At 33.4% G+C, this 26,392-nt stretch overlaps 6 protein-coding genes, 1 long non-coding RNA gene and 1 pseudogene across 8 annotated transcripts; all 8 read left to right on the forward strand.

Moving 5' to 3' along the window:
• The first annotated feature begins 1,259 nt into the window (after nucleotides 1–1,259).
• LOC105956401 (RING/FYVE/PHD zinc finger superfamily protein) lies at nucleotides 1,260–6,018 on the forward strand. Its single transcript, XM_012980246.2, has 10 exons — nucleotides 1,260–2,387; nucleotides 2,912–2,998; nucleotides 3,649–3,780; nucleotides 4,014–4,142; nucleotides 4,340–4,405; nucleotides 4,569–4,679; nucleotides 4,802–4,894; nucleotides 5,183–5,216; nucleotides 5,442–5,512; nucleotides 5,626–6,018. The coding sequence occupies exons 1-10, from the start codon at nucleotides 1,443–1,445 to the stop codon at nucleotides 5,701–5,703; spliced, it is 1,746 nt and encodes a 581-aa protein (XP_012835700.1). The 5' UTR covers nucleotides 1,260–1,442; the 3' UTR covers nucleotides 5,704–6,018.
• Nucleotides 6,019–6,766: 748 nt separating this feature from the next.
• On the forward strand, nucleotides 6,767–8,552 carry LOC105956387 (GDSL esterase/lipase EXL3). Its single transcript, XM_012980235.2, has 5 exons — nucleotides 6,767–7,165; nucleotides 7,254–7,384; nucleotides 7,532–7,765; nucleotides 7,850–8,105; nucleotides 8,203–8,552. Exons 1-5 carry the CDS (start codon nucleotides 6,904–6,906, stop codon nucleotides 8,400–8,402), a joined length of 1,083 nt encoding a protein of 360 aa, XP_012835689.1. The 5' UTR covers nucleotides 6,767–6,903; the 3' UTR covers nucleotides 8,403–8,552.
• Nucleotides 8,553–8,956: 404 nt separating this feature from the next.
• LOC105956368 (GDSL esterase/lipase EXL2) lies at nucleotides 8,957–10,432 on the forward strand. The gene is made up of 5 exons (XM_088815717.1): nucleotides 8,957–9,223; nucleotides 9,338–9,468; nucleotides 9,563–9,793; nucleotides 9,888–10,146; nucleotides 10,205–10,432. Exons 1-5 carry the CDS (start codon nucleotides 8,962–8,964, stop codon nucleotides 10,384–10,386), a joined length of 1,065 nt encoding a protein of 354 aa, XP_088671843.1. The 5' UTR covers nucleotides 8,957–8,961; the 3' UTR covers nucleotides 10,387–10,432.
• Nucleotides 10,433–12,040: 1,608 nt separating this feature from the next.
• LOC148771932 (GDSL esterase/lipase At5g42170 pseudogene) lies at nucleotides 12,041–13,091 on the forward strand (annotated as a pseudogene). The gene is made up of 3 exons (XR_016030166.1): nucleotides 12,041–12,341; nucleotides 12,589–12,719; nucleotides 12,809–13,091. The product of XR_016030166.1 is annotated as a GDSL esterase/lipase At5g42170 pseudogene (transcript).
• A 172-nt stretch (nucleotides 13,092–13,263) lies between these two features.
• LOC148771933 (uncharacterized) lies at nucleotides 13,264–14,076 on the forward strand. Its single transcript, XR_016030551.1, has 2 exons — nucleotides 13,264–13,602; nucleotides 13,795–14,076. It is a non-coding gene; the product is annotated as an uncharacterized LOC148771933 (long non-coding RNA).
• A 446-nt stretch (nucleotides 14,077–14,522) lies between these two features.
• On the forward strand, nucleotides 14,523–16,407 carry LOC105956367 (GDSL esterase/lipase EXL3). Its single transcript, XM_088815720.1, has 5 exons — nucleotides 14,523–14,916; nucleotides 15,030–15,160; nucleotides 15,240–15,473; nucleotides 15,711–15,969; nucleotides 16,047–16,407. The coding sequence occupies exons 1-5, from the start codon at nucleotides 14,655–14,657 to the stop codon at nucleotides 16,226–16,228; spliced, it is 1,068 nt and encodes a 355-aa protein (XP_088671846.1). The 5' UTR covers nucleotides 14,523–14,654; the 3' UTR covers nucleotides 16,229–16,407.
• Nucleotides 16,408–17,710: 1,303 nt separating this feature from the next.
• Nucleotides 17,711–19,506, forward strand: LOC148771934 (GDSL esterase/lipase EXL1-like). The gene is made up of 5 exons (XM_088815719.1): nucleotides 17,711–18,000; nucleotides 18,099–18,229; nucleotides 18,319–18,552; nucleotides 18,693–18,948; nucleotides 19,106–19,506. Exons 1-5 carry the CDS (start codon nucleotides 17,739–17,741, stop codon nucleotides 19,303–19,305), a joined length of 1,083 nt encoding a protein of 360 aa, XP_088671845.1. The 5' UTR covers nucleotides 17,711–17,738; the 3' UTR covers nucleotides 19,306–19,506.
• A 4,362-nt stretch (nucleotides 19,507–23,868) lies between these two features.
• LOC148771935 (GDSL esterase/lipase EXL3-like) lies at nucleotides 23,869–25,740 on the forward strand. Its single transcript, XM_088815718.1, has 5 exons — nucleotides 23,869–24,183; nucleotides 24,290–24,420; nucleotides 24,647–24,883; nucleotides 24,981–25,236; nucleotides 25,328–25,740. Exons 1-5 carry the CDS (start codon nucleotides 23,886–23,888, stop codon nucleotides 25,507–25,509), a joined length of 1,104 nt encoding a protein of 367 aa, XP_088671844.1. The 5' UTR covers nucleotides 23,869–23,885; the 3' UTR covers nucleotides 25,510–25,740.
• Nucleotides 25,741–26,392: the final 652 nt, after the last annotated feature.

The following is a 26,392-nucleotide window of genomic DNA, read 5'->3' on the forward strand; positions in this document are numbered from 1 at the left end:
AATTGGAAATCGGAACTTTTGGAATACGGAGTGCAAAATATTGTTAACATCGGAATTCAGATTTAACGGTAAAAAATGGAGTTTTCAAAGTATATTCAACAAATAAAATCGGATCGAAAATTGAAATTTGATGCAACTAACTCCATTGAAAAAAAATCGAAAATCGGGACGTTCGAAATTCGGAATATAAAACATTATTAAAAAAATTGATTTTTTTTAATAGAATGGAATTAATTGTGAAATAAACAGTAAAATATTTAATTTAGGCATGATGGAGGGTGAAATGAACAGAGAAAAGAATCTGTTGCTTTTGCCTTTTTACTGAAAGAGGGTTTATTAAATGTTTGCCTGATATAGATATTGCAGCCCCAGTTTGATTTGATTTTTCAAAGCCAAATTAAATTTAAAAAAAAAATTAAAAAAAATATATATATTTTGGCAGTTTTTTGGAACTGACAGTAAAAGATTTTGAGAGCAGAATTATTTAATGAGTTGGAAATGAAATGAAACGGCCACCTACTGAGTTGTGCACCAGCTACTCTCTGCCTCTGCTCTTTTTCCACGGTGTACTTTGTATCTATATAAATATATATATATATATATATCATAAATTTATAATTTCGATTAAATAATAGTTTCTTTCGATTCCGACTCAATGAAAACTTATTAAATTGTTAACTCGATATTTTAACAATTCACTAAATTAATAAAATATTTCTAATCTCCACTATATTAATTTATAGGCCCAAGTCCAAAAGGCTAATGAAGCTTTGTAATTATCTAATAATTGTATTTATTTAATTTAAAAAATATTTTACAACCACCCTTGAGGTATGGTAAAAGTACGAAATTCCCCTCTTATTTGAATAATTACAACCACCCCTCAACTCCTCAAATTTAGTGGAATTTTCGAGATTATATGGAATATTATCACTTTTGTACCCGTTTTATCTCATTCGAACTCTACATTTTGAAGCAAGATAGTCATAATATGTGTTTTTTGCTTGTATATATTAGATTGTGGTGCATCAAAAACTGTATTTTTACATAAAACGAGTACAAACTAGAGCATAATCCACGAAATCTAGATGATTATGTTTAATTTGACACTACAAAGGTGGAGATGTAAGCAAAAATCATAGTTGAGGGATAAATGTAATTATCCAAACAAGAGGGGTTTATTCGTAAATTAACCATACTTCAGGGTTGGGTGGGTGTAAGTTACCCTAAAATCAATTATGTTGACCTTGTCAGTGTTTGGAGAAAACTGAAAAGCGTGTTTTACATTATAAGCGCTTCTTCTTCTTACCTGCTCCCCTTCTTCGATTGCTCTGATATTTAAGTTTTTCAACAGGCGAGTCTCTCTCTCTCTCTTCTCTTTCTCTCTCTAAAATCATATCAAATCAACCGGAATATTCCTTTTTTCTCAGTCGTCGAGAACGATGCACAACGCCGACTACACCCAACCCCCCTCCTACTACCAGCAGCAGCACTACCCGCAATCACATAACCACAATCCAAACCCTAATCAGAATCAGAATCCGATCGACTCCCCTTACCCCACGCCACCACCGTCTTACGCATCCGCGCCGCCGTTCTCCCCCAACAGTTACGTCCATCCTCCGCCCCCCTCCGCCGATCACTCCGCCGCGTACCACCACCAGAATTCCTCTTTCTACCCTTCTTACCCCCAAACTCCCGATCCTCTCCCCGCGGCGGCGCCGCCGTCGTATTCACAGCCTCAATCGTCGTATGCCTTCCCCCAATTCGAGTCCCATGGCTCCTATCAACCCCCGCCCCCGCCCCAACCTCAAGTACAAGCCCAATTACCATCATACCATCCGTCTTACGATCAGCCGGCGCCGCCCAGTTACACCCCAACACCCAATCCTAATCCCGTTTCCCCCAATTCACGTTACCCGTCGATTCACTCCTCAGCTCAATACTCTCAATTGAATACCCCTCTGTACGAAACCTCGTACGATAATCACGACGCGAATTTAAGCCGTAGCAGGTCAGATTTGGGCTCAGAATTGTATGGCAAACGAGCAGAGAGTGGGTACGCTGGGTACGGGAATAGAAATGATAACCTCTATGGGGGTAACGAAGGGGTTATTCCTTACAAGGGGAGTAGTGAGCCGTATGGAGCTCGAGGAACGGCTGCAAAGTCTTCAACTTGGTCTGGGTTCGATGATTTTGGCAGGCCCATTGGGTATTCTTCCTCTTCTTCTACGGGGAAAGATAGAACATCGAATTCTGGTTTGAAGGTTGTGAAGGCAGTTCCGAAAGCAGATACACAGCAGGATTCGAAGGGCGGGGTTCAGAAGTATAGGGTGAAGTTGTTGGCAGAAAGTGGTGGACAGAGCACCATGGACGTCCTTTGCCAGGTTTGTTGCGAGGACTGGCCTGGAAATCTATTGTCGTGTGCATGTGGATTATATATTTTTTTTCTTGCTTAAGTTTACTGTCCTTTTGTGCATAGAGTATAGCTTGTTGTGGAGCTCAGGCTTGGAACATTTTGAGTAGCTATATTTTGTGTTGAGATGCATTGTAGTCGGGCAGTTGTGCTGAAATCTAAATGTTATATGGACTAATTTTTTGCTTGCTTAAATTTATCGATCTTTTGTGCATATAGTATAGCTTGTTGTTGAGTTTAGACTTGGAATGTTTTGAGCGCTATATTTTGCATGGAGATGATCTAAGAGGCACTGTGTTATTTTGTTTTGTAGAAGTTTATTGCGCTTGTGAAGTTTCATGTTTTTGTCCTGTGCTATTTTAGGGTCTATGTTATCATAATGAATCTTTACTTGTCACCCTTGCTTTTCTTTGTTGAATGTGGTTGTTTAAAATGGAATTGTATACTGCAAACAGCTAACCATACTACATTATGTTATTATCTCCCCTCTTTCAGATTGGCTTAGATGGAATTCGTATGCTGGACCCAAGTACCAGCCGGATATTGAGAATTTATCTTCTAGACACAGTAACCAGATGTGAAGTACGTCTTTCTTCCTCTTACTCAACAAGGGTGTTCTGTTTGGGGATAAATGATTTTTTTTCTTCTTTGCTCAATAATGTATGCTTCTAATATGATATTACAGGGCATATAATTTATTACTACCACTATAACCAACAGGCCCCTTCTTTTAAGAATATTAAATTTAGCATGCGGTATAATCGATTTTCTTTCAATAATGTTTATCCTGATCTGATCTCTGATGATGTAAAAAACATACATAAAACAGTTATGTTATCTGGAAGATATATGAATAGATTTAAGAGACTATGACTATGGTTTGGTTAAATGAAGATTTTTTTTTGTAATTTTGTTTCTTGCCTCATAATGTGGCCTTAGAACACACGCTTATACATATGGATTGAGCCCAGAACCTCCCACCACAAGAATGGGAGTGATACCACTCAACCATAAGGTTGTTGGTGGGTTAGTTAAGAAGTTTATCGGACTGGATTGTCCATATTGAACCACAGTTATTCAATTCTCACTGCTAAGATGAGTTGATACTTTTTGCTAGATAATATGTATTGTTCTCTATCTTTTGTGAAGTTTTTATTGGCTCGACTTGTGCACATTTATTTTCTGTTTTTGTTGGAGCCTACTCATTGAATTACCTTTTTACCCTTGCTTAGGCTATCGAGTCATCGACATTTGCTTTCTGGTCAAAAAGTTCTGTGGACATTGAGCCAAGGCGTATTAGATTGCAGTCTAATAGTTATACCACCAACACCATCTTGGACACAGTTACTGCTGCAATGATACAGGTTTGAAGTTGTTTATACTTTATCTTATGGAAATGGTTTTTTGTTTTTAATTGATCCATTGGTAATTTTGCACTTCTGAATCACCACAAATTTATCTAATTCTGTACTTACTGTTTGCTCTTCCATATACACATGATAATACCGACCCATGCACATACAAAAATATTTTAATAAGTAGAACATTTGGGATGAAATTGCTTTAATGATATGATTGGCACCTTTTGGAACTGCAGTATAAGGAGATGAATGGAGCAAGCCGTCCTTCTGAATATCCTAAGATTGCTGAACAACCTACCGAGAAGAGGAAAGGTTTTGATTTGCTGAATTTGATAAAGCCTCTTAACGAGGAGAAAGATCACTGGGTAAAGTGTTTTCCTTTTTTAGTCAACTGAAGTATGTGACACTGATGCTCTCTTATGACTGTGATTTTTTCTGCTGCTTCTTATGCTGTATATATTTTGTATTTGTTCTTGAAGTGAACTTTGTTTTAGAATCTTTGTGATGGTCTGTCTGAGAGTTGAAACTCAAGTTACTATCATTATTTGTTCAACCTGAACAGGTACCTGATGAAGCAGCAACAAAATGCACAGCTTGTGGGACAGACTTCAATGCTTTCGTGCGGAAGGCAAGTTGAAGATAATTTGAATTTTGTCATTTTATTTTCTTTCTTACTCAGCTTGGAATGTATTCACTTGCTATGCCGTCCGTTGCGTGTGTGTACATGTATACATATAGGTACATATGTAAGTTGCACGTATTTAATCATTATACTGGCTCTGTTTTTTCAGCATCACTGCAGGAACTGTGGAGATATTTTTTGTGACAAGTGCACTCATGGTAGAACTGCTCTTACTGCTGATGATAATGCTCCTGTTGTTAGAGTTTGTGATCGATGCTTGGTATGCATCGACTCTAATTCTTTTCCTTTTTTGGTTTTTCTTCGATTCTTTTGGGTTTTCGATAGATGGTCTGCAGATATATCTTCATGAACTCATTTATCGAGAATTTTGTTGGTTTATAGGCTGAAGTTACTCGTAGATTGAGCAATGCTAGAGAAGTTCCCAGCAGATCAACGGTTGTTCAAAGTCATGAGGATCTTGCCAAGAAACTTCAGGTGACATAACTATATCTGTCTTTTATGGTGCTGGTTTCTTTTATATCCCTTTTTTATTTATGATTACATGGAGCATATGAAAGATTCACTCTTCCTGGTCAAGAAAATTCCTTAGGTTTTCCTTTTCGTACCCTATACTTTTGTTGATTTAGTTGTTTAATCATGTTGATTAATGTAACTGGTGTTTAAAATTTAGTTTGCAGTGAGTTTTTCTACGTAGTTCGTTTCCCACTTTTCGTGGCTCTGTGTTGTATCATTCTCAGCGTGGATTTTTTATTATTATTTCAGGAGGAGATGGAGAGAAGCTGCAAGGTGTCGTCAGGTAAATTCAGTGCTGAAGTACATAAAACTGGTTGTGCTTTCAAATCGTTCTTCGTTTTAAGAATCAATATAGTTTATGGAGTTTTGACCAAATTGGTTCTCATTAACGATATTCGGGTCTTAAATCTTAATGAAAATTTGTTCTGATTGTTTCTGCTAGCTGGCTCATAGACAATATAATCAGAATTTGCCCTTCCAATTGTAACGCTAGTTTATCTTTTTCCAGGCTCCAGATCAGAAGGTTCTGGAAAGAGAATGAAAGAGGTCGCATGCCCAACTTGTACAGTCCATTTACAGGTTCAAAAATCGATCTTCACTTGTTTTGAATTTTATATTTATATGATTACTTTGTTTCACTCTACATAATTTTCGTTCTGCTATTATTCATCACAATTTTATATAATGTATAGGTTCAAGTTCCCAGTTCTGGTTCAGAGACTATCGAGTGTGGAGTTTGCCAACATCCTTTTCTTGTTACTAGCCATTGAATAACGACACCAGAATCAAATATCGACTTCTTCTTTCTATGATATTCTCGGTGTACTTTATCAAATAAGCTTTTCACTTGGAACTCGGGCTTTAATTTGATTCTTTTTTTTTTTGGTTTATTTCTTATTTTATTAACGCTGGTTTGCTTTACTTACGTGTACATCCAGAATTATCAAGTTGACCCTCTAAAATGTAAATTAAGTCGATTGATGTTTGATTATTCGTTGTGGATTTGTATGTATAGTATGTTACTGTATTTGATCGTTTTATTTGGACAAGAAATCGGGAAGCAGTGAGTGATTCTTGTTGGCTTATACATTGTGATTCGAGGAACAGTTTAAATTCAATCTGCAATTTGATTTCGGATAACCCGCAGAAACATTTCAAATTTGTCAGTGAATTTTGCCCTTTTCGGTTCTATTTATGGTTTTTTTGCTAATTTTTATTTAGACAATTCATTATTGCACAAGGGTACTAATGCAGTTAGCTCAATACTAGAATTATTTTGAAATAGTTTTCATCTGAGAAGGCCTACAAGATTCTTGTGGATCCGATACTCGAAAAGTATGTCAACAATTTCCGTGTAAGTATCGATGAACTATATAATAATTGAGTTACGTCTTCAGTTATATCTTCTGATTAACTTTTTGTATCTCGATTAATGTCGAACGAGAAAAACGGATGCTACTTGCCAGCCAGTCAGTGTTTCTTGAATTAAAAAAACTAACAAACATATAAATTAGCATGTGTAAGTATTCTTGCACATGGTTTTCATTCCCCACGGAAGATTAGTGCAGAAAAACTCTTTGCATTTAATATTTACAGTTGTTAGTTGAAAATTTTAGGTAAATGTTTCAATATATCACCCATACTCATTATCTTTGAATTAACAACTGCTGCATCAAATCTAACAAAGACCTAATAATCACATGGAATATATATATATATATATATATATATATATATATATATATATATATATATATATATATATATATATATATATATATATATATATATATATATATATATATTACAACTCAAAGAAACAGAAAACAGACATCATTTGTACATGCCATGATGAAATAAATATCCACTGTAAGAAACAATAAAAAGGGTCAACTGCTGAATGTTAATTCAATCCAAGATATTGTTATATAATTGGCCAAGAAACCTTAGTACTATTATCACTACCGAAAATGGCAATGCATTTCTTGAGATTGAAACTAGTGGTTTTATCTTTCTTAGTACGTTTTTACGTTCTTGAAGCAGCTATAAAGCTGCCAAAAAACATCTCGATACCAGCTGTGATTGTGTTTGGAGATTCAGTCGTAGATACTGGTAACAACAATAATATCGAAACAATCGTGAAAGTGAATTTTCCACCGTATGGTAAAGATTTTATGGGAGGAAAGCCGACTGGAAGATTTTCGGACGGAAAAGTTCCTTCAGACCTTATCGGTATCACAATCTTTTTTTTTTTTTTTTTTTTTTTGTGTCTGAATAAAATTAATAATGCTGTCTTTTTTTTTTTTCTTTACCTTCTCAGCTGAAGAATTGGGAATTAAAGAACTTTTGCCGGCATATTTCGATCCAGCATTACAAGCCGAAGATCTCTTAACAGGAGTTAACTTTGCTTCTGGTGGTGCTGGCTTTGATCCTATCACCTCCAATCTTGCGGTACATTTTCTTGCTTCAACTATGTATATATATATATATATATATATATATATATATATATATATATAAATCGCGCATTTTTTTGGGTACAAATTTGTCGAAAATATAATTTAAAATAACGTCGTTAGAAAACTTGTGTTAATGCAGTCAGTACTGTCCTTATCAGACCAGTTAGAGATGTTCAAAGACTACATAAAAAAACTCGAAGCAATAATCGGACACGAAAAAACATCGAAAATATTGAGCGAGAGTTTATATATATTAGTCGCTGGAAGCAACGACATCATCAATACATATTTCGGAACCCCCTTTCGTAAATCTACATACGACGTTTCTTCTTACAACGATTTACTTGTCGGATACGCCTCAACCTTCGTGCAGGTACAAAAAAATCATTTTTTCTTCGTAAGTATAAAAATCGTAAATATGCTATTTTAATTTTTATCAAACTTTTTTTTTTGGTAGGAATTATATGGATTAGGGGCTCGACGAATTGGCGTATTCGGTTTACCGCCACTCGGATGTTTGCCATCGCAGAGAACTTTAAAAGGAGGGGCTGAAAGGAAATGTATAGATATATATAATGAGGTGTCGCAAATTTTCAATAATAAGTTGTACGATGAAATCGAATCGATCAACGGTCGATATTCGATGGCGAGGGTGACTTACATGGATATATATACTCTCCCGCTCGATTTAATTCACAACCCTCATAAATACGGTATTTGCCGTCAATTCTTGAACTTAATCAACTAATCGAATTTTCATTTCAATAACTGAATTTTTAAAAACAAAATGATTTTTTTTTTTCGTGACAGGATTCGGGATTTCGAATATGGGCTGCTGTGGAACAGGTACAATCGAAGTGGCATTTCTTTGTAAATATACGTGTCCGGATGTATCGGAATACGTATTTTGGGACAGTTTTCATCTAACGGAGAAAGCGTACAGGATTCTCGTACACCAGATACTCAAGAAATCAATCAACACTTTCATCTGTGGGAAATCACTCTGCTGAAGATTATTTATTTATTCATAATACAATTTATATCTACATTCTTATACTATAGATTTTTTTTCTTTATAGAATGTCGAATTTTTCGATTTTCGTACGTGTGCATATTTTCTTCAATGCTTCTGCCAGAACAAATAACTTATCGCCAGAGCAGAACCGATGGAATTCGACGCTTTTACCCTCCCAAAATCCATGCGTCATCCAACGAATGCTTTACGAAAAACCGGCAAAATATAATATATATATATATATATATATATATATATATATATATATATATATATATATGGTTGCAAAGCTGGCTCCTTATAAACATGCAATTAATTTGCTTCCATTTCTGGCATGCATTGCTATATATAAATCCACCAGAAAACATCATTATCGAAAATCAAGCTAGTAATTAATTAAACATATATTAGCAACGCTAACTTGAAAATCAAGTTATTACATACGTCGACATTTCCAGCTGTTTTCTTACATGCCCTCTTAATTTCACGAAAACGACACAAGTTAACGTTATAAATCTTGACCTCTCACCACAGGTACGTATTAAACGAACGAAATGAAGTTTTTGTGCAGTTCGTTTACCGTCTTTCTTTTAATATTATTTCTGTCTTGCAATCACGCAGGAGCAGTAGTGAACCGACCCGAAAACGCTACGTTTCCAGCAATAATAATTTTCGGAGATTCCCTATTCGATACTGGCAATAATAATTACATCAAGACAATTGCTAAAGCCAATTTCCCACCTTACGGCAATGATTTCATCGGAGGAATCCCCACCGGAAGATTTTCCGATGGAAAAATTCAGTCTGATCTTTTCGGTATTATAAATAAATATCTCTTTATATTATCATCCAATTAATTTTATTCATGTTTTTTACATTAATTCAAAATTGTTTATTATATATATACATATATTTAATTTTGATATACAGCTGAAGAACTGGGAATAAAGACTCTTTTGCCACCTTTTCTCGATCCATCTCTCCAAGATCAAGATCTATTAACCGGGGTCAGCTTTGCGTCTGCAAATACCGGATACGACCCTTTAACTGCTCGTCTTTCGGTATTTTTTTTACGGTCCCACAATTTATTTGATTACATTATTATTATTATAATATATATTGTCTGAATTAATGATGTCTGAATAAATATTGCAGTCAGTCTTGTCCTTTTCGGACCAGTTAGAATTGTTCAAAGAGTACATATCGAAGCTGAAGAAAATCGCCGGAGACGAAAAATCATCGGCCATTTTGAGGGAAAGTCTATTTCTGGTGGACGGTGGCAACGACTACACAATTACGTATTTCGGTACACCGTTTCGAAAATTTCAATACGACGTTCCTTCGTACACCGACCTACTAGTAAGCTACGCTTCCACCTTCGTACAGGTAAATTAATTAAACACTATTACAGCTAATCTACATCGTACGAATTTTTTTTCTTCTCAAGAAATATATAATTTTTTTAAATTAATTATAAAAGGAGTTATTGTACCGTTTGGGGGCTCGAAGAATCGGTGTTTTCGGGTTGCCACCATCAGGATGTTTTCCATTATTACGAACTTTGGAAGGAGGACTCGAAAGAAATTGCTTCGGAAAGTATAACGAAATCGCGCAATTATTCAACTGGAAATTGTCAGCTGAAATAGCCTCCCTCAACGAACGATTATCCGAAGCAAGAATCGTCTACATTGATATTTACACTCCTCTACTTGATATCATTCTCACCCCACAAAAATACGGTAACTACTCTTTCCGTTTTTTTTTCGTTTTTTCCGAATAACGAATTTGACGTAACAGGATTCAAGATAGCAGACAGGGGATGTTGTGGGACCGGGACGGTAGAAGTATCGTTTCTTTGCAAATACGCTTGTCCCGATGTACAAGATTACGTGTTTTGGGACAGTGTTCATCAGACAGAAAAAGCATACACGATTCTCGTACATCGGATTCTCGACGAGTACATCAATTACTTCACCTGATATACGATGCAACTCGATCGAAGACCGATTGTGTGTTAATTGTGTGCATGTCATTTTAAATTAATGAAAAAAAAATTATATATCAGTAAATCTTCTTGTATTTGAAACTAACTACTCTTATCAAGAAACATTTTATTTTCAATAATACAGAAGTAGTTGCAATAAATACAAGGGAATAGAGTGAAGATCCATAATTTAACAAAACTAACTCGATAATTAATCAAATTATATATAAACCCCCTGTGTAATTCGTAAAGGTCAAAAATACCCCTAGGAAAAATTAAGTGACCAATAACCCCTTGTAATCGGTAGTCGAAGGCAAACAACCCCTCACGCTCGTCTGTGTCATTCACGCGCTGTTTGTGCGACTATTTGTATGAAAAGATAACATTGCCTCTCTAAATCTCTCACAGCTTTTATGTTTCAATTTAAAAAAAAATGTGAAAAAATATATTAAATATAAATAAATTAATTAAAAACGAATAATAAATATAAAGAAAAAAGAGAAAAAAAGAAGAAGACCTCTCTTCTTTTCAATGGGAGAGAGGGCTTTACTGAAAATATCAGAGAATGAATTGAAAATTTCGAAAACTTCATTTTGGGACAAACAAAAATCCTGGGGTCAATCTACAATTATCGAAATTTATTATTTAAAGGGTATTGGTCAATTGGGTTTATTCTTCTTTTCGCGGGCGGTCAAAAATAAAAAGGGTCGAGTGTGCTTGTTTGAACTGATTAACGGGGGGCGGGGGGTGGTTGCCATTTATTTTTCTCGGGTTTTTTTGCCCTTTCGGCATTACACGGTTTTTTTTGCATTTTACTCCTATATATAGATCACTGCTTATTAAGTTCAGCTGAATTGACATTACAAGAAAAAGACATGAACTAATTGATATATCTAGGGCTGTGCGTTGGTTGGTTTGGTTAAAAACCAGCCATAAAACCAAACCAACCCATCCAACCAACTTAGGTAAATATTGGAAACCGTTATCGACCCAACTAACATGGGTTGGGTGATGGTTGAAAACCAATTTAATGGGTTGGTTGGTGGTTTGGTTGATGGGTCATCCATCTAAATATTTTTTTAATTTTTTTTAATATTTTATTACTTGTTACAACGCTATATCTTTTATAAATTAAATGCGACTAGTTCAATAATATTCTAATAAAAGATTCAAAACATTACGGGCATATATATTACAATTAAACATAAATAATTCAACAAATAATAAAATTAAAATAGTTCAAATTAGATAATTAGGTTAGATTTATTGCTTTTAGGATTTTGGTCAATATTAAACAATTTAATAAATGTGATATAAAATAAAAATTTGAAATTAACAATACTATATATTTTAATTAAAATTAATAAATAGTTAATTAATGAATGAAGTTGGTCGGCCGATATTAACCGACTAACCAACTTTTTAGCATATTAGAAACCATTATCGACCCAACTATACATGGGTTGGTTGAGATTATCGACCCAACGTAAATGGGTCGGTTAATGGTTGATTAACCATCACAAATTGTGGGTCGAAAATGGGTTGGTTGGTGGTTAAAACCGATCCATGCACAGCCCTAGATATATCAACCGAATCATTCTATATATATAAATCTTCATGTGATTGCTTAATTGGCAGATCAATGCAATAGTAAAATGACGTTCTTACGTGCGAAATTACCATGTCGTCCTTCGTATTTCCGGTTCACTGTCTTCCTTGCATCATTGTTTCTGTCTTGCAGTATTGCTAGAGTAGCTGTCGTAAAACTACCGAAAAACGCTACCCTTTTTCCGGCGCTCGTATTTTTCGGAGACTCGATAGTCGATACTGGCAATAACAATTACATTAAGACAATTGCTAAAGCCAATTTCCCACCTTATGGCAAGGATTTCATTGGAGGTATCCCCACCGGAAGATTTTCCGATGGAAAAATTCTATCCGACCTTTTCGGTACGTACCCTTTATTATTATTTCCAATTTTCTTTTGTCCAATTCATGTTTTTATTTGATCATCAATTTCTCTCTCTCTCTCTCTCTCTCTCTCTCTCTCTCTCTCTCTCTCTCTCTCTCTCTCTCTCTCTCTCTCTCTCTCTCTCTCTCTCTCTCTCTCTCTCTCTCTCTCTCTCTCTCTCTCTCTCTCTCTCTCTCTCTCTCTCTCTCTCTCTCTCTCTCTCTCTCCATATATTATATATTGCAGCTGAAGAGCTGGGAATAAAGCCTGTTTTGCCACCTTTTCTTGATCCATCTCTACAAGATCAAGATTTATTAACCGGGGTTAGCTTTGCGTCTGCAAACACCAGATACGACCCTTTAACTGCTCGTCTCGCGGTATTTTTCAGTCCCTTATTTATTTTATTACGTTGTTACTATTATATATATAGTCTGAATTAATGAAGTCTGAATAATGAATATTGCAGTGCGTCCTGTCCTTTTCGGACCAGTTTCAAGGAGTACGTATCGAAGCTGAAGAAGATCGCCGGAGACGAAAAATCATCGGCCATTTTGAGGGAAAGTCTAATCGGAGTAATCGCAGGCAACAACGACATTGCTATTACGTATTTTAATACGCCTTTAAGAAAACTTCACTACGACGTTCCTTCGTATACCGACCTACTAGTCCGCTATGCTTCCACCCAGGGGCGGACCCAGGGGGTTTTGGGTGGGGGGGCGAAAAAAAAGTTTTGGGGTAAAATGGTATAAAATTTAAACTTTGGGGGGGCTAAAGTGTATAAATTAATACATAAATAAGCCAAAATATTAAAAAAAAAAAAAAAAAAAGGTAAAAAAATTTTTTTCTGCAGGGGCGGGTGCCCCCCCAACACAAGGCTTGGGTCCGCCCCTGCTTCCACCTTCGTGCAGGTAAAGTATTACTACAATTTTTATTAATTACAACACGTCGGGATAAAATACTAATCAATGATTATATGTATGCATATTTTATACGATTTTAAAAAGGATTTGTACCGCCTTGGGGCGCGTAATATCGGCGTATTTAGCTCGCTGCCACTTGGATGTATGCCATTGGAAAGAACTATTGGGGGAGGACTCGAAAGAAAATGCGCGGAACAATATAACGAAGCCGCACAGTTATTCAATAATAAACTGTCGGCTGAAATAGCATCTCTCGACGCACAATTAACCGAAGCGAAAATAGTCTACGTAGATATTTACAATCCCATTCTCGACATCACTCTCAACCCACAAAAATACGGTACAACATCACCGATTTTTGATTTTTGATTTTTAAAAATGCTAATTTCATACTCGATTTTTTTTATATTACAAAATTTGATATATATATATATATATATATATATATATATATATATATATATATATATATATATATATATATATATATATATATATATATATATATATATATATATATATATGTGGACAGGATTCAAGATAGCAGATAAGGGATGTTGTGGAATAACAGCAGGGGCAGTAGAAGTATCGTTTCTTTGCAAATGCGCATGTTCGAATGTAGATGACTACGTATACTGGGACAGCGTTCATCCGACAGAAAAGACGTACAAGATTCTCGTACGTCGGATTCTCGACGAGTATTTTAATTTCACTACTTAAAAAAAAATATTTACAAATGAAACATGGTTTTCAATAATTAAATGTGATTGTAATAAATCCACTAATCAAAAGCTGGCATCTTATAATTATGCAATTAATTGCTCCATAAATATCCTGATGTGAAATGCGGAATTCATCTCGATGTTTCGTAATAATATAAGTTTTCAATGTCGTAAATGCAAATGTAGTACGTAATATATCATCGGCGCCAATATATCCATCGAGACTCGAGAAGATTCTTCATCTGTGAAAACTCATATAAGTATGCCGATTTATTTTTGCTTCAACATCGAGCTGTCGAAATCATTGTTGTATACAAATGGATTGAAATCTAAGTAGAAAGAATACTATCCATAATTAGTAAATATTAACAAATTTATCGATATGGTGATAAACGACGCAGCTCGAATATTATATTACATGCTTGCGAAAAAGGAAATGCAATTAATTTCTCTGATTATTCAATAGTGATATAATTTATTAGCAACTTAACAATTAATTAAACATATATAAATCAAGCTGAATTGACATTTTCCAGCTGTTTTCTTACATGCAATTTTAATTTTAATTTCAAGAAAACGACATAAGTTAACGTTATTTCGATTTCTATATAAATCTTGATGCGGAAGGCATTTCCACAGAGATATACGTACGTGCAATTACTCGAACGAGATGAAGTTTTTGTGCAGCTTGTTTACCGTCTTTCTTCCAATATTATTTCTCTCTTGCAATATTACTCGAGCCGTAGTGAATCTACACAAAAACGCTACTTTTCCAGCGTTATTCATTTTCGGAGATTCCATATTCGATACCGGCAATAACAATTACATTAAGACAATCGCTAAAGCCAATTTCCCACCTTACGGCAAGGATTTCATCGGAGGAATCCCCACCGGAAGATTTTCCGATGGAAAAATTCCGTCCGATCTTTCCGGTATTATAAATAAATATCTCTTTATATTATCATCCAATTAATTTAATTCATTTTTTTACATCAATTCAATATTGTTTATTATATATATAAATATATTTAATTTTGATATGAAGCTGAAGAGCTGGGAATAAAGACTATTTTGCCGCCTTTTCTCGATCCATCTCTCCAAGATCAAGATCTATTAACCGGGGTTAGCTTTGCGTCTGCAAGTACCGGATACGACCCTTTAACTGCTCGTCTCTCGGTATTTTTTTTAACTCGATTATATTATTATTATTAAATATATTGTCTGAATTTAGGATGTCCGAATTTTAATTTTGCAGTCCGTCTTGTCCTTTTCGGACCAGTTAGAATTGTTCAAAGAGTACATATCGAAGCTGAATAAAATCGCCGGAGACGAAAAATCATCGGCCATTTTGCGGGAAAGTCTATTTCTGGTGGATGGTGGCAACAACGACTTTCTAATTACGTATTTCGGTACACTTTTAAGAAAATTTCAATACGATGTTCCTTCGTACATCGACCTACTAGTAAGCCACGCTTCCACCTTCGTGCAGGTAATAATAACATTAATGCACCTAATTCATATCATATACAGTATAAACTCGATAAATTAATAACCTCGCTTACATAATAGTTTCTTTCAGTCCCGACTTGTGAGAAAATGTTAAATTATTAACTCGATAATTGAATAATTCGCTAAATTAATAGAATTTCCTTAGTCCCGAAATTTATAGAGGTTCAACTGCATTTTATTTATTTTTGAATTTTTTTTATTAATAATAATTATGAAGGAGTTGTACGGTTTGGGGGCGCGTAAAATTGGTGTGTTTGGGTTGCCACCAATAGGATGTGTTCCGGTATCAAGAACATTGAGAGGAGGACTCAAAAGAAAATGTGCGAAAGAATATAACGAAGCCGCGCAATTATTCAATAATAAGTTGTCAGCCGAAATAGCCTCACTCAAGAGTGCACAACTATCCGAAGCAATAATAGTCTATGCAGATATCTACAATCCTACTCTCGATATCATTCGCAACCCACAAAAATATGGTACCTATTTTATGTTTCGTACTTGATTTTTTTTTTTTTTTTTTTATAATTATTATATAATCGTATTACGAGTACAGGATTTGAGATAGTAGACAAGGGATGTTGCGGGACAGGGACAGTGGAATTATCGTTTCTCTGCAAATACGCATGTTCCGACGTATCGGATTATGTATTTTGGGACAGTGTTCATCCGACGGAAAAAACATACAGGATTATCGTACATAGGATTTTCGAGGAGTACATTAGTTACTTCATCTGAGTATAAATTATTATTTGTCATTTAAGACATAATATATTAAGAGTGTGGTACTGATGGAATGAATAAAGTGATAGTGATAGCGATAGTGATTATAAGTACAATTTTATTTACATTTTATATAACAAAAAAAAAAGAAAAAAAAAACCGAATTCCGACTACTTTCGTACCATGCAATTTTCGAAGACCGATGTTATGTGTGCATTGTGTTGCTGTTTTTTTCCATTTTATCAGGACAAAAAAGAAACTTCTGTGGAACAAAGAAATATCTCTTAGAATAAAATAAAAATAATTCAATTTTAAATATTCATAAAAAAAATATTAACCTGAATTATAATCTTGTGAGTACCGAAACGGTGTCGTTTGCACCTTTCTTTAATTGCAATTTCAGCCCTTCTCATGTGACTGTCACAAACACGGTGTCGTTTGCACCTCTCTTTAATTGCAATTTCAGCCCTTTCAGTGTCAAAACGGTGTCGTATAGAGAGCCCTAATTCCCAATCTTTTCCTCCGCTTCTTCCCCAATTCCAACCGATTTGGATACATGACAAATAAATTATTTTATTTTAGGGTAAATTACAAACACCCCCCTGAGGTATGGTCAAATTACAAAAATACCCCTCTTGTTTGGATAATTACAACCAACCCCTCAACTCCTCAAATTTAGTGAAATCTTCGAGATTATATGGAATATTATCACTTTTGTACCCGTTTTATCTCATTCAAACTCTACATTATGAAGCAAGATGATCATAATATGTGATTTTTAGCTTGTATATATCAGTTTTTGTTGCATCGGAAACTGTATTTTTACACAAAATGAGTACAAACTAGAACAAATTTCACGGAATCTAGATGATTATGTTGAATTTGGCACCATGAGGGTGAAGGTGTAACAAAAAATCATAGTTTAGGGGGTAGATGTAATTATCCAAACAAGAGGGGGGTTTTTGTAATTTGACCATAACTCAGGGGTATTTGTAATTTACCCTTGATTTTAAATACATCTGATTATAAAAAAAAAAACTAAATTATTTGAAAAGCTTTCAAATTTTTTCAAACTAAATTCGTCACGTTCTATTGTTTCTTGAAATAAGGTAGGTAACAGTTGCTCGCATTGAATTAAAATTTTCAAAATAAAATTAATAAAACAATATTTTAAAATTAAAATTAAAATCACATTAGGGCTGGATTAATTTCAGTTTGCATAATTAATTGCATTGCCCCATCCTATATATATATTGGCAACTAAATAACCCCATCTCTTATTTCACTTTAGAACTTAGTCTTTTTATTTATTTACTTATTTATTATTTAATAATAATTTATAAATGATAGAGTCAGCTATACATACAATATAATGTAAATTGCAATTAAAATTAGCACTAATCAAAAGCTGGCATACTGTCATCACTACAACTTGCTCTCATTTCATAAACCATCATATATGTATATAAATAAACACCAGACTTGATACAAATTCTTGTACCTCCTAATACATAATTAAAAAAAAATGAAGTCTTTGTCTCTCTTGTTTACTGTCTTTTTTCCATTGTTACTGTCTTGCAATAACATTGCAAACGCCGTAATAAAACTACCCCGAAACGCTACGATTCCAGCAGTTGTTGTTTTCGGAGATTCGGTAGTCGACACCGGCATGAATAACTATATTATCACTATAGCTAAATGCAATTTCCCACCTTACGGCCAGGATTTCTTGGGCGGAAAGCCCACCGGACGATTTTCTAACGGAAAAGTTCCCGCAGATTTTCTTGGTATATATAAATTAATTAAACATGCACACTTTAATTATATTATACCATTTTTTGTTGTGAATATATTTATTGATCACATATATATATTTATTTTGCAGCTGAAGAATTGGGAATCAAGTCATTTTTGCCACCTTATCTTGATCCATCTCTCCAAGACGAAGATTTCTTAACCGGGGTTAATTTTGCGTCCAGTGCTGCCGGATTCGACCCTTTAACCTCTGATATCTCGGTACTTATATATATATATTCAATTGCATAATTAAATATTGTCTGAATTAATTAGTGATGTCTGAAATAATACATGCATACATACTGCAGTCGGTGTTTTCGTTGACGGACCAGTTAGAGATGTTCAAAGAATACATTGCAAAGCTGAAGAAGATTGCCGGGGACGAACGAACATCCTACATTATCCGAGAAAGTTTGATTGCAGTTGTTATCGGAAACAACGATTTTTTAATTAATTATTTTATGACCCCTTTACGAAGTCTCCAGTACGACGTCCCTTCGTACACGGACCTACTAATGAGCTACTTTTCCACCTTCTTGCAGGTAATAATTATTTAACAGTACAATTATATTACATCTAATGTTTAGTTTTTTCTTTTTCAAGTAATATAAATTTTCATTTTTTCTTTAATTATTATTACAACATCATTTTATTAATTATGTACTATGTGATCAAATTGAAGGATTTGTACCAACTCGGAGCTCGTAGAATCGCGGTATTTGGTTTGCCGCCATTAGGATGTCTCCCTTTAGAAAGAACTCTGAGGGGAGGACTCGGAAGAAACTGCTTCGAAGAATATAACGAGAACGCGCAGTTTTTCAACAATAGATTGTCGGATGAAGTAGCCTCTCACAAATCACAATTCCCCGATGCAACGATTACTTTCGCAGACATCTACCCTGCTTTTATTGACATCATTCAAACTCCACAAAACTACGGTAAAACCTCTATAAATCAATACAGTCGTGACTATAACAAAATTCTATTAATTCAGCGAAATATTAAATTACCGAATTAGTAAGTTAACATGTTTGTCACCCGGTCAGGACCGGCATAAATTATTAATTAATCCAGGTTTTACTGTATGTGCGACAGGATTCAAGATAGCGGACAGGGGATGTTGTGGAACGGGGACAATAGAATTAGCAATTCTATGCACATATGCATGCTCCAACGTAGAGGATTACGTGTTTTGGGATGGTGCTCACCCGACGGAAAAAGCGTACGGGATTATTGTGCGCCGGGTTCTAGATGAGTACATTAATAACTTCATCTGTGGGAAGTCATCCTGCTGATTTATTATATTTCGACGATCGATGATCCGAACTCCGAATAGACGAGTGTTTGTCGTATGGTAGTGAATCTTGTTATGTAGAAGACATATAGTTACTAATATGCTGGTTATGAATGAATAAGTTACATAAGCTAGAAGTTATAATTTATATTTATTTACCCTTTATATATAATAAAAAGACACAATTTCCTTTACTCTTTAATCTCTCTTGGTGATCACAATACATAATATATATATATATATATATATATATATATATATATATATATATATATATATATATATGATGCAATTAAAAAGGGGGTTATATGTCAAACACCCTTCATTGGGATTTTAATTCTTGATAAATCCTTGACTTAGAAATGATATTTGAGATAAATCCAATGGGCCTGAAAAACCATATATGCCCTCACTATTTATTAATTAGTATAATTATTTAATTTAAAAAAAATATATCCATAATCTACACCGAAATCTTCTCAAAAAATTATTCCCCTCATCACGCCAATTCAGTTTTTTTTTTTCCTTATCTTTTTTTTTTTTTTTGTTTACTGGTTTTTTTTTTTTCAATTTAAAATTTTAAACTAGGGGCTATATGCCAAACACCCTTCGTTAGGATTTCAATTCTTGATAAATCCATTATTTATACAGGATATTTGAGATAAATCCAATGGGCCTAAAAAACCATATATGCACCCACTAATTAGTATAATTATTAAAATTGAAAATACAGTAAATCAATTCCAAATCCCTCCAAAAAATTATGTTACGTATAATTCTCCCAGATATTTCTCCCCCAAATCACTGTAGAAAATCCACTCCGGCATAGCCCATTCTCCATCGTTTTCATAATTTCCCCAAAATCACGGTACAAGCTGTCCTTAATTTAACAAGGGAAAAAAAGAGTTGTTACCACGATTGAGAAAATACATATAAATTTGACATGTATAATAATAATAATTAAAACGGACATGTAACTTTGAAATCCGACAATATATCAAAACCGCTTTGTAATTTTAAAGGATCGATCGACTATATGCTAAAACCACATAACAATGGAGAAGAAAAAGAATGTGCATTCATATTAACATTATTTCCAACAGTGCTAAAACCATGACTATTATGCACTTACATAATTTGTGGAAAAGCACGAAAACCACTCTGTATTTTGCTAAGACAAACTTCCTGCCTAATTAGACTCTATATTTTGTTGAGACGAAAACCACTATGTATTTTGTTGAAAACCACTGTATTTTGTTATGTTAATGCACAATTATACCCATGACGTAAAAGTAACTTTGAAAACCGGCATTGTGTGAAAACCACTCTGTATTATGAATACCGGCATTATGTGAAAACCACTATGTATTGTGAAACCGGCATTGCGTGAAAACCACTCTATATTTTGTATAGAGAGAGAGACAAATACAGAGTGGTTACAGTCAACATCTGTACTCAAAACACACACACACACTCTCTCTCTTTCTCTCACACACTTTTTCACTCACAAAATATGGGGGAATTAGCACTGCTACAAAATTCCTTTTCCACTCAACACTACACACCAGGAACCCCACATCTCTTTGTTTACGTATATATATGAACACATCTTTTCACCCACCAAATAATGTAAATTAATTGTTTAATATAACTTATGATCCATATTAAACTACCCTAATCTCATCACTCATCATTAATTAATAATTATAATAATTTCGCAGAAACTGATTAACACAACTATTTCTACTGTTTTTTAAACACAATCATCAAACAAAGATTCACATACTGTTTTTTAAACTCCCAAAATATTCGATATTTGTAGATTAATTCTTGCGAGAGAAAGAGGGGAGAGAGATATATTAAAATTATGAAGATTAGAATTCTGCAATCAATAAGCGGGAATCGTGGAATTATTTAAGAACGTGTGATTTAAGATATACATGGAAAATATATTATATATCTTTTAATATCAAACTTAAATATACATTATTTATTAGTTAGGGGTATAATGGTGATAATTAATTATTTTTTATTAATAAAAACAGTTTTGGATTTATCTTAAAAGTATGAAAAAAAATTGGACTTACTGTAATGACACTTGTGTAATGGAGGACTTTTGTCAAATTACCCCTTTAAACTATTAGTAAAATTTATCATATTATATTATTATGGAAAATCATTAAAAAGAAAATTAAAATATACAACTCCCCTCTCACGCCATTCCATATCTCACGCCATTTTGAGTTTTGCTTTTACACTTTATTTTTTATTTTTTTAATGGTTTTTTTTAAAATTCAATTTAAAACAAAAATTTGTTATTTTTTTAATTTTTATTTCAGTTTTTTAAATGGTTCATATTTAAAAATTTGAAATCCACTGCATACTCGTTGAAAATCAATAAATTTTTCGAAAACCACTATAAAATTAAAGTAAAAATTATTATAAAATAAGCATAATCCACATTAATATTAACGTAATCCACTATTAAATTAGTGTAATCACTTTGAAATAAACATGTTTTAGGGAGGAGAAAATCGAAGATACATGAAAACCACTCTATTAAACAGCTATATAAACATGAAAACCACTCTATATAAACATCTATATAAAGATGAAAACCACCTGTATAAACAGCTATATAAACATGAAAACCACTCTGTATAAACAACTATATAATAATGAAAACCACTCTGTATAGACAACTATATAAACATGAAAATCACTATGTATAACAAGTATGTAAACATGAAAACCACCATGTATAACAAACTAAACATGTAAACCACTCTGTATAATTACAAATTCGTTTTTTTTTTTTTTGCTCGAATAAACAACATAGCGTCCAAGCAAAACAAACATGTTTATACATCTACAATTCTCTCGAGATAACTCCTGATTAAGATGTTCGGATTCGATAATCCATTGAAGACCGGTATTTTTCGAGGTTGGTAACTCTACAAAGTGAATCAAACAATATCGAACACCTAGCATCTCCACTTCATCCACTGTGACTGCAACATATCCAAATCCCAATAATAACGTCAAATTAATATATATATATATATATATATATATATATATATATATATATATATATATATATATATATATATATAATTAATTATACTTATAAGGTGTATTCATAAGAGAGGGTTTCTTGTCTTCCTAGGCTAACACCCAATTAATACAAAACATCAACACGGAGAGAGAGAGAGAGAGAGAGAGAGAGAGAGAGAGAGAGAGAGAGTTGGATAGGAGGAGATAATTACGTAATTAAATCAAAAACTAACTTCCTAATTATTAGGATTATTTAATGGAAAAGTTATTTATCTTTTAATATCAAATAAATATACATTATATCTTATTAGGGGTATAATAGTGATAATTAAGTGTTTTTAATTAATAAAAATTGTTTTGGATTTATCTTAAAAATGTAAAACAAAATTGGGCTCATTGTAATGACACTTGTGTAATGAGGGAGTTTTGTCAAATTTTCCCATTAAAAAGAAACCATTTGGATGAATAATCAAAATGAATTTAATAAATATTTTAACAACAAATAACTGAATAAGGTACAAAAATTGTAAATATATGACTTAATTTCGTCCGATTTCGTTAATTTTGACGTCCCAGTAACAGTTCGGACTTAATTTCGTAAAATTTTGCCCGCCTCTAATTACGAGGGACTGAAAATGATTTTGAATTAGACCAAAAATATAATTTTCCCAATTTATGCATACACATATATATGTATGGAAAATTAGATGTTACATCTGCCCCGCCGTGAGACGTTTAGATTTTTAATTTTATTTTTGGTCATTCTTAAGAATGTAAATTGTTGGGACTTAAATTAGTTTTAAATAATAAACCTTATATATATAATATACATATATAATAAAAATGAAAATTCTTGTGGGGGGCAACAACCCAATCTAGCCCCTTAAAGCATATCCGCCTATGTACGTCGGGTTATTTACATCGGGTGACAGTTACATGTAGATTTATACGCAATCACGCATGCACATATGACATAATATATATACTCATGTCTACGTGTGCTCAGTGAATAATTATATATTTAACCTCGTGTACAGTCACCCAACGTAAATAACCCGGTGTAATATTCTATATACGTATTTACAAAAATTGGCAGAAGATAGAATTTTTTCTTCTTCAAAAACTAAAATTAGTATAAAAATAAATAAATTATTTGTTCCCTAAGAAATGAAATGAAATTAAAGATGTAGTGAAATGACATTAATATTGTCTATACAAAATTATACTTTAGGCCTCAATTTTTTTATCCAGGACCCCTAATTAAATTCTAGGGCAGGTCTGCTGCTATATAATTAATTTCCCAACTAATTAAACTAATTAAGCTTAACTATTGTTTAACTATATAGAAGTATAGATAAAACTCATATATATATTTAGAGTCAGCTATATACAATATAATGAGAAATGCATTAAAATTAGCACTAATTAAAATCCCAGCAACTTGATCATTCTCCATATATGTATGTATATATATATATGCTCCTCGAGACATCGTTAATTGAACGTACATGCAAATCGACGACGATGAAGTTTTTATGCATGAAACTACAGTGTCATTTGTCTGTCTGTTTTACTACTGTCTTTTCTCTATTATTTCTGTCTTGTAATAATATTATTGCTCGAGCTACCGTAGCGAAAGTGCCCGGAAATAACGTTACGTTTCCGGCAGTCGTATTTTTCGGAGACTCAATAGTCGACTCCGGCAATAATAACTACATTATCACATCACTTAGATGCAATTTCCCTCCTTATGGCAAAGATTTCATTGGAGGGAAGTCTACTGGAAGATACTCCAATGGACTAGTTCCATCAGACATTCTTGGTACATTTTTATAACATGCATGATGCATATATATATATATATATATATTCCCAATATTTTTCTTTAATTTTAATTTATTGTTGTATGTATTATGATTAATTTGCAGTTGAAGAGTTGGGAATTAAATCTCTTTTACCTCCTTATCTCGATCCATCTCTCGAAGATGACGATTTACTAACCGGGGTAAACTTTGCGTCCGGAGGTTCAGGATACGATCCGTTAACCTCCGAGCTCACGGTATGTATTTTTTTGTACGTTCCCTCTCGTTATATATAATTGTCTGAACAAATGATGATGTTTAATTTAAATACAGTTAAATCTCTATAAATTAACACAGTTAGGACTGACCAAATTCTATTAATTTAGCGAAATAATTTGTAACACGTTGTCCTGAAGTTGGGACCGGGATCTTTTTTTTAACTAAACGAGGTTATTAATTTATCGAGGTTCTACTGTGATGCAGTCGGTGTTTTCATTATCGGACCAGTTAAAAATGTTCAAAGAATACATAGAAAAGCTCAAGAAAATTGGTGGAGTGGAAAAAACATCCTACATCATAAGAGAAGGTCTAGTTGCGATCGTCACGGGAAGCAACGATATCGCGAATACGTATTTTGGTACATTACCCGTAAGGAGATTGCAATACGATATTCCTTCGTACACCGGCCTACTAGTCAGCTACGGTTCCACCTTCTTGCAGGTAACATTTAATTATATTACAATCATTGACTTATAATATAAAAAAAAAAAATCAATTTAATTTACACGATTATTATTGTAATATACGACGATTGAAGGAGTTGTACGATTTGGGGGTACGTAGAATAGCTGTATTTAGCTTGCCACCAGAAGGATGTCTTCCATCGCAAAGAACTCTCGCCGGGGGACTAAGAAGAAATTGCGTGGACGAATACAACGAAGCTGCGCGATTATTCAACAACAAACTATCGGATGAAATAGCCTCTCTCAACGCTCAATTATCCGAAGCGCAATTTGTCTACGTTGATTTGTACAATCCCGTCCTCGATATCATTCAAACCCCACAAAAATACGGTAATATTTTATTAAATAACCTTAGCTTATAAATTGATCCGTATATATCGAATATATGTTTTTTTGATACTTATATAAAATTGTACGACAGGATTCAAGATTTCGAATAAGGGATGTTGCGGAACGGGGACGATAGAAGCAACGTATCTTTGCACATACGCGTGCTCCAATGTGGACGATTACGTGTTTTGGGACAGTTTTCACCCGACGGAAAAAGCGTACCGGATTCTCGTGGATCTGATTATCGATAAATACTTCAAGTTCTTCAACTAGAGCTAGACCACCATTATTAATATTTAGTATTATTCACTGTCATTTATGTTGTTCTATGTTGTAAAGAACACATAAGTATAATATTTATTAATTAATGAATTTGAAATTAATTCTTATTATTAATTAATAGTGTTCTAATTGCGTTTCTATAGTATAATAAATTCCTTTTTTTTTTCTACCCATGTAATTTTGATGGGTTCTATTTAATAAAAGATCATAATAGTTGAACTCAATTTCGAGCTAGGTTTCATGTTTATGCTCCATTCTATTATGAGCTTTTCGTGTTTACGTCTCAATTTATTTTTCTCGTTGATTAAATATACGATGCTCCCGTAATTTGTAATGTATTTGTGAATTATATTCAAAAAAATCTTATAACGACTATTAAAATCGCCTGCGGGTCGGGTCCCACCAGTGATCCGACACCATCCTCGGTACCTTTACCATGGTGCAACTTATCTTGCCAAATCCACCAGTTATATACAAAATGTTACTTATAATTGTCGTTTTTTAGATTTGCATGAGGATTAAAGAACGTATTAAATTTGACTTGATTTAAAAAAAAGTGTATGCTATTAGGCTGAAATAACATTGTCCACTAATTAATAAAAGAGAGTTAATAAAAGTAAAATTGAAAATTATTTAATTAATGCAGTATTGTAACTTTAAAGTAACAGATAAAATAAAATAATTTATTTTCTCAAAAGTGACAGATATTATGAAATAAATTAGTATTATTATGGTCAGATGAACTCGCATTTAATTTCCAGCTCATTTATACTCACATCCTTATTAAATTAATGATAAAGCATCCTCTAGTTTGTTTTAGTACTAAAGAACTCATAGAGTCAGCTAATTAATTAGTTAGTTAGTTAATTAATTA

This window comes from Erythranthe guttata, chromosome 3 (assembly GCF_056151865.1).
Source record: "Erythranthe guttata isolate IM_541 chromosome 3, IM_541, whole genome shotgun sequence".
In the NCBI taxonomy this organism is placed as follows: Eukaryota; Viridiplantae; Streptophyta; class Magnoliopsida; order Lamiales; family Phrymaceae; genus Erythranthe; species Erythranthe guttata.

Coding starts and splice junctions, on each gene's coding strand:
- LOC105956401 (XM_012980246.2), top strand. CDS start 1,443: ATGCACAACGCCGACTACACCCAACCCCCCTCCTACTACCAGCAGCAG. Junction 2,388..2,911: donor CCATGGACGTCCTTTGCCAG/GTTTGTTGCGAG, acceptor CCCCTCTTTCAG/ATTGGCTTAGATGGAATTCG. Junction 4,406..4,568: donor TCAATGCTTTCGTGCGGAAG/GCAAGTTGAAGA, acceptor CTGTTTTTTCAG/CATCACTGCAGGAACTGTGG.
- LOC105956387 (XM_012980235.2), top strand. CDS start 6,904: ATGGCAATGCATTTCTTGAGATTGAAACTAGTGGTTTTATCTTTCTTA. Junction 7,166..7,253: donor AGTTCCTTCAGACCTTATCG/GTATCACAATCT, acceptor TTACCTTCTCAG/CTGAAGAATTGGGAATTAAA. Junction 8,106..8,202: donor TCACAACCCTCATAAATACG/GTATTTGCCGTC, acceptor TTTTCGTGACAG/GATTCGGGATTTCGAATATG.
- LOC105956368 (XM_088815717.1), top strand. CDS start 8,962: ATGAAGTTTTTGTGCAGTTCGTTTACCGTCTTTCTTTTAATATTATTT. Junction 9,224..9,337: donor AATTCAGTCTGATCTTTTCG/GTATTATAAATA, acceptor TTTGATATACAG/CTGAAGAACTGGGAATAAAG. Junction 9,794..9,887: donor ACGCTTCCACCTTCGTACAG/GTAAATTAATTA, acceptor TAATTATAAAAG/GAGTTATTGTACCGTTTGGG.
- LOC105956367 (XM_088815720.1), top strand. CDS start 14,655: ATGAAGTTTTTGTGCAGCTTGTTTACCGTCTTTCTTCCAATATTATTT. Junction 15,161..15,239: donor CTTTAACTGCTCGTCTCTCG/GTATTTTTTTTA, acceptor TTAATTTTGCAG/TCCGTCTTGTCCTTTTCGGA. Junction 15,474..15,710: donor ACGCTTCCACCTTCGTGCAG/GTAATAATAACA, acceptor ATAATTATGAAG/GAGTTGTACGGTTTGGGGGC.
- LOC148771934 (XM_088815719.1), top strand. CDS start 17,739: ATGAAGTCTTTGTCTCTCTTGTTTACTGTCTTTTTTCCATTGTTACTG. Junction 18,001..18,098: donor AGTTCCCGCAGATTTTCTTG/GTATATATAAAT, acceptor TTTATTTTGCAG/CTGAAGAATTGGGAATCAAG. Junction 18,230..18,318: donor CTTTAACCTCTGATATCTCG/GTACTTATATAT, acceptor TACATACTGCAG/TCGGTGTTTTCGTTGACGGA.
- LOC148771935 (XM_088815718.1), top strand. CDS start 23,886: ATGAAGTTTTTATGCATGAAACTACAGTGTCATTTGTCTGTCTGTTTT. Junction 24,184..24,289: donor AGTTCCATCAGACATTCTTG/GTACATTTTTAT, acceptor ATTAATTTGCAG/TTGAAGAGTTGGGAATTAAA. Junction 24,421..24,646: donor CGTTAACCTCCGAGCTCACG/GTATGTATTTTT, acceptor ACTGTGATGCAG/TCGGTGTTTTCATTATCGGA.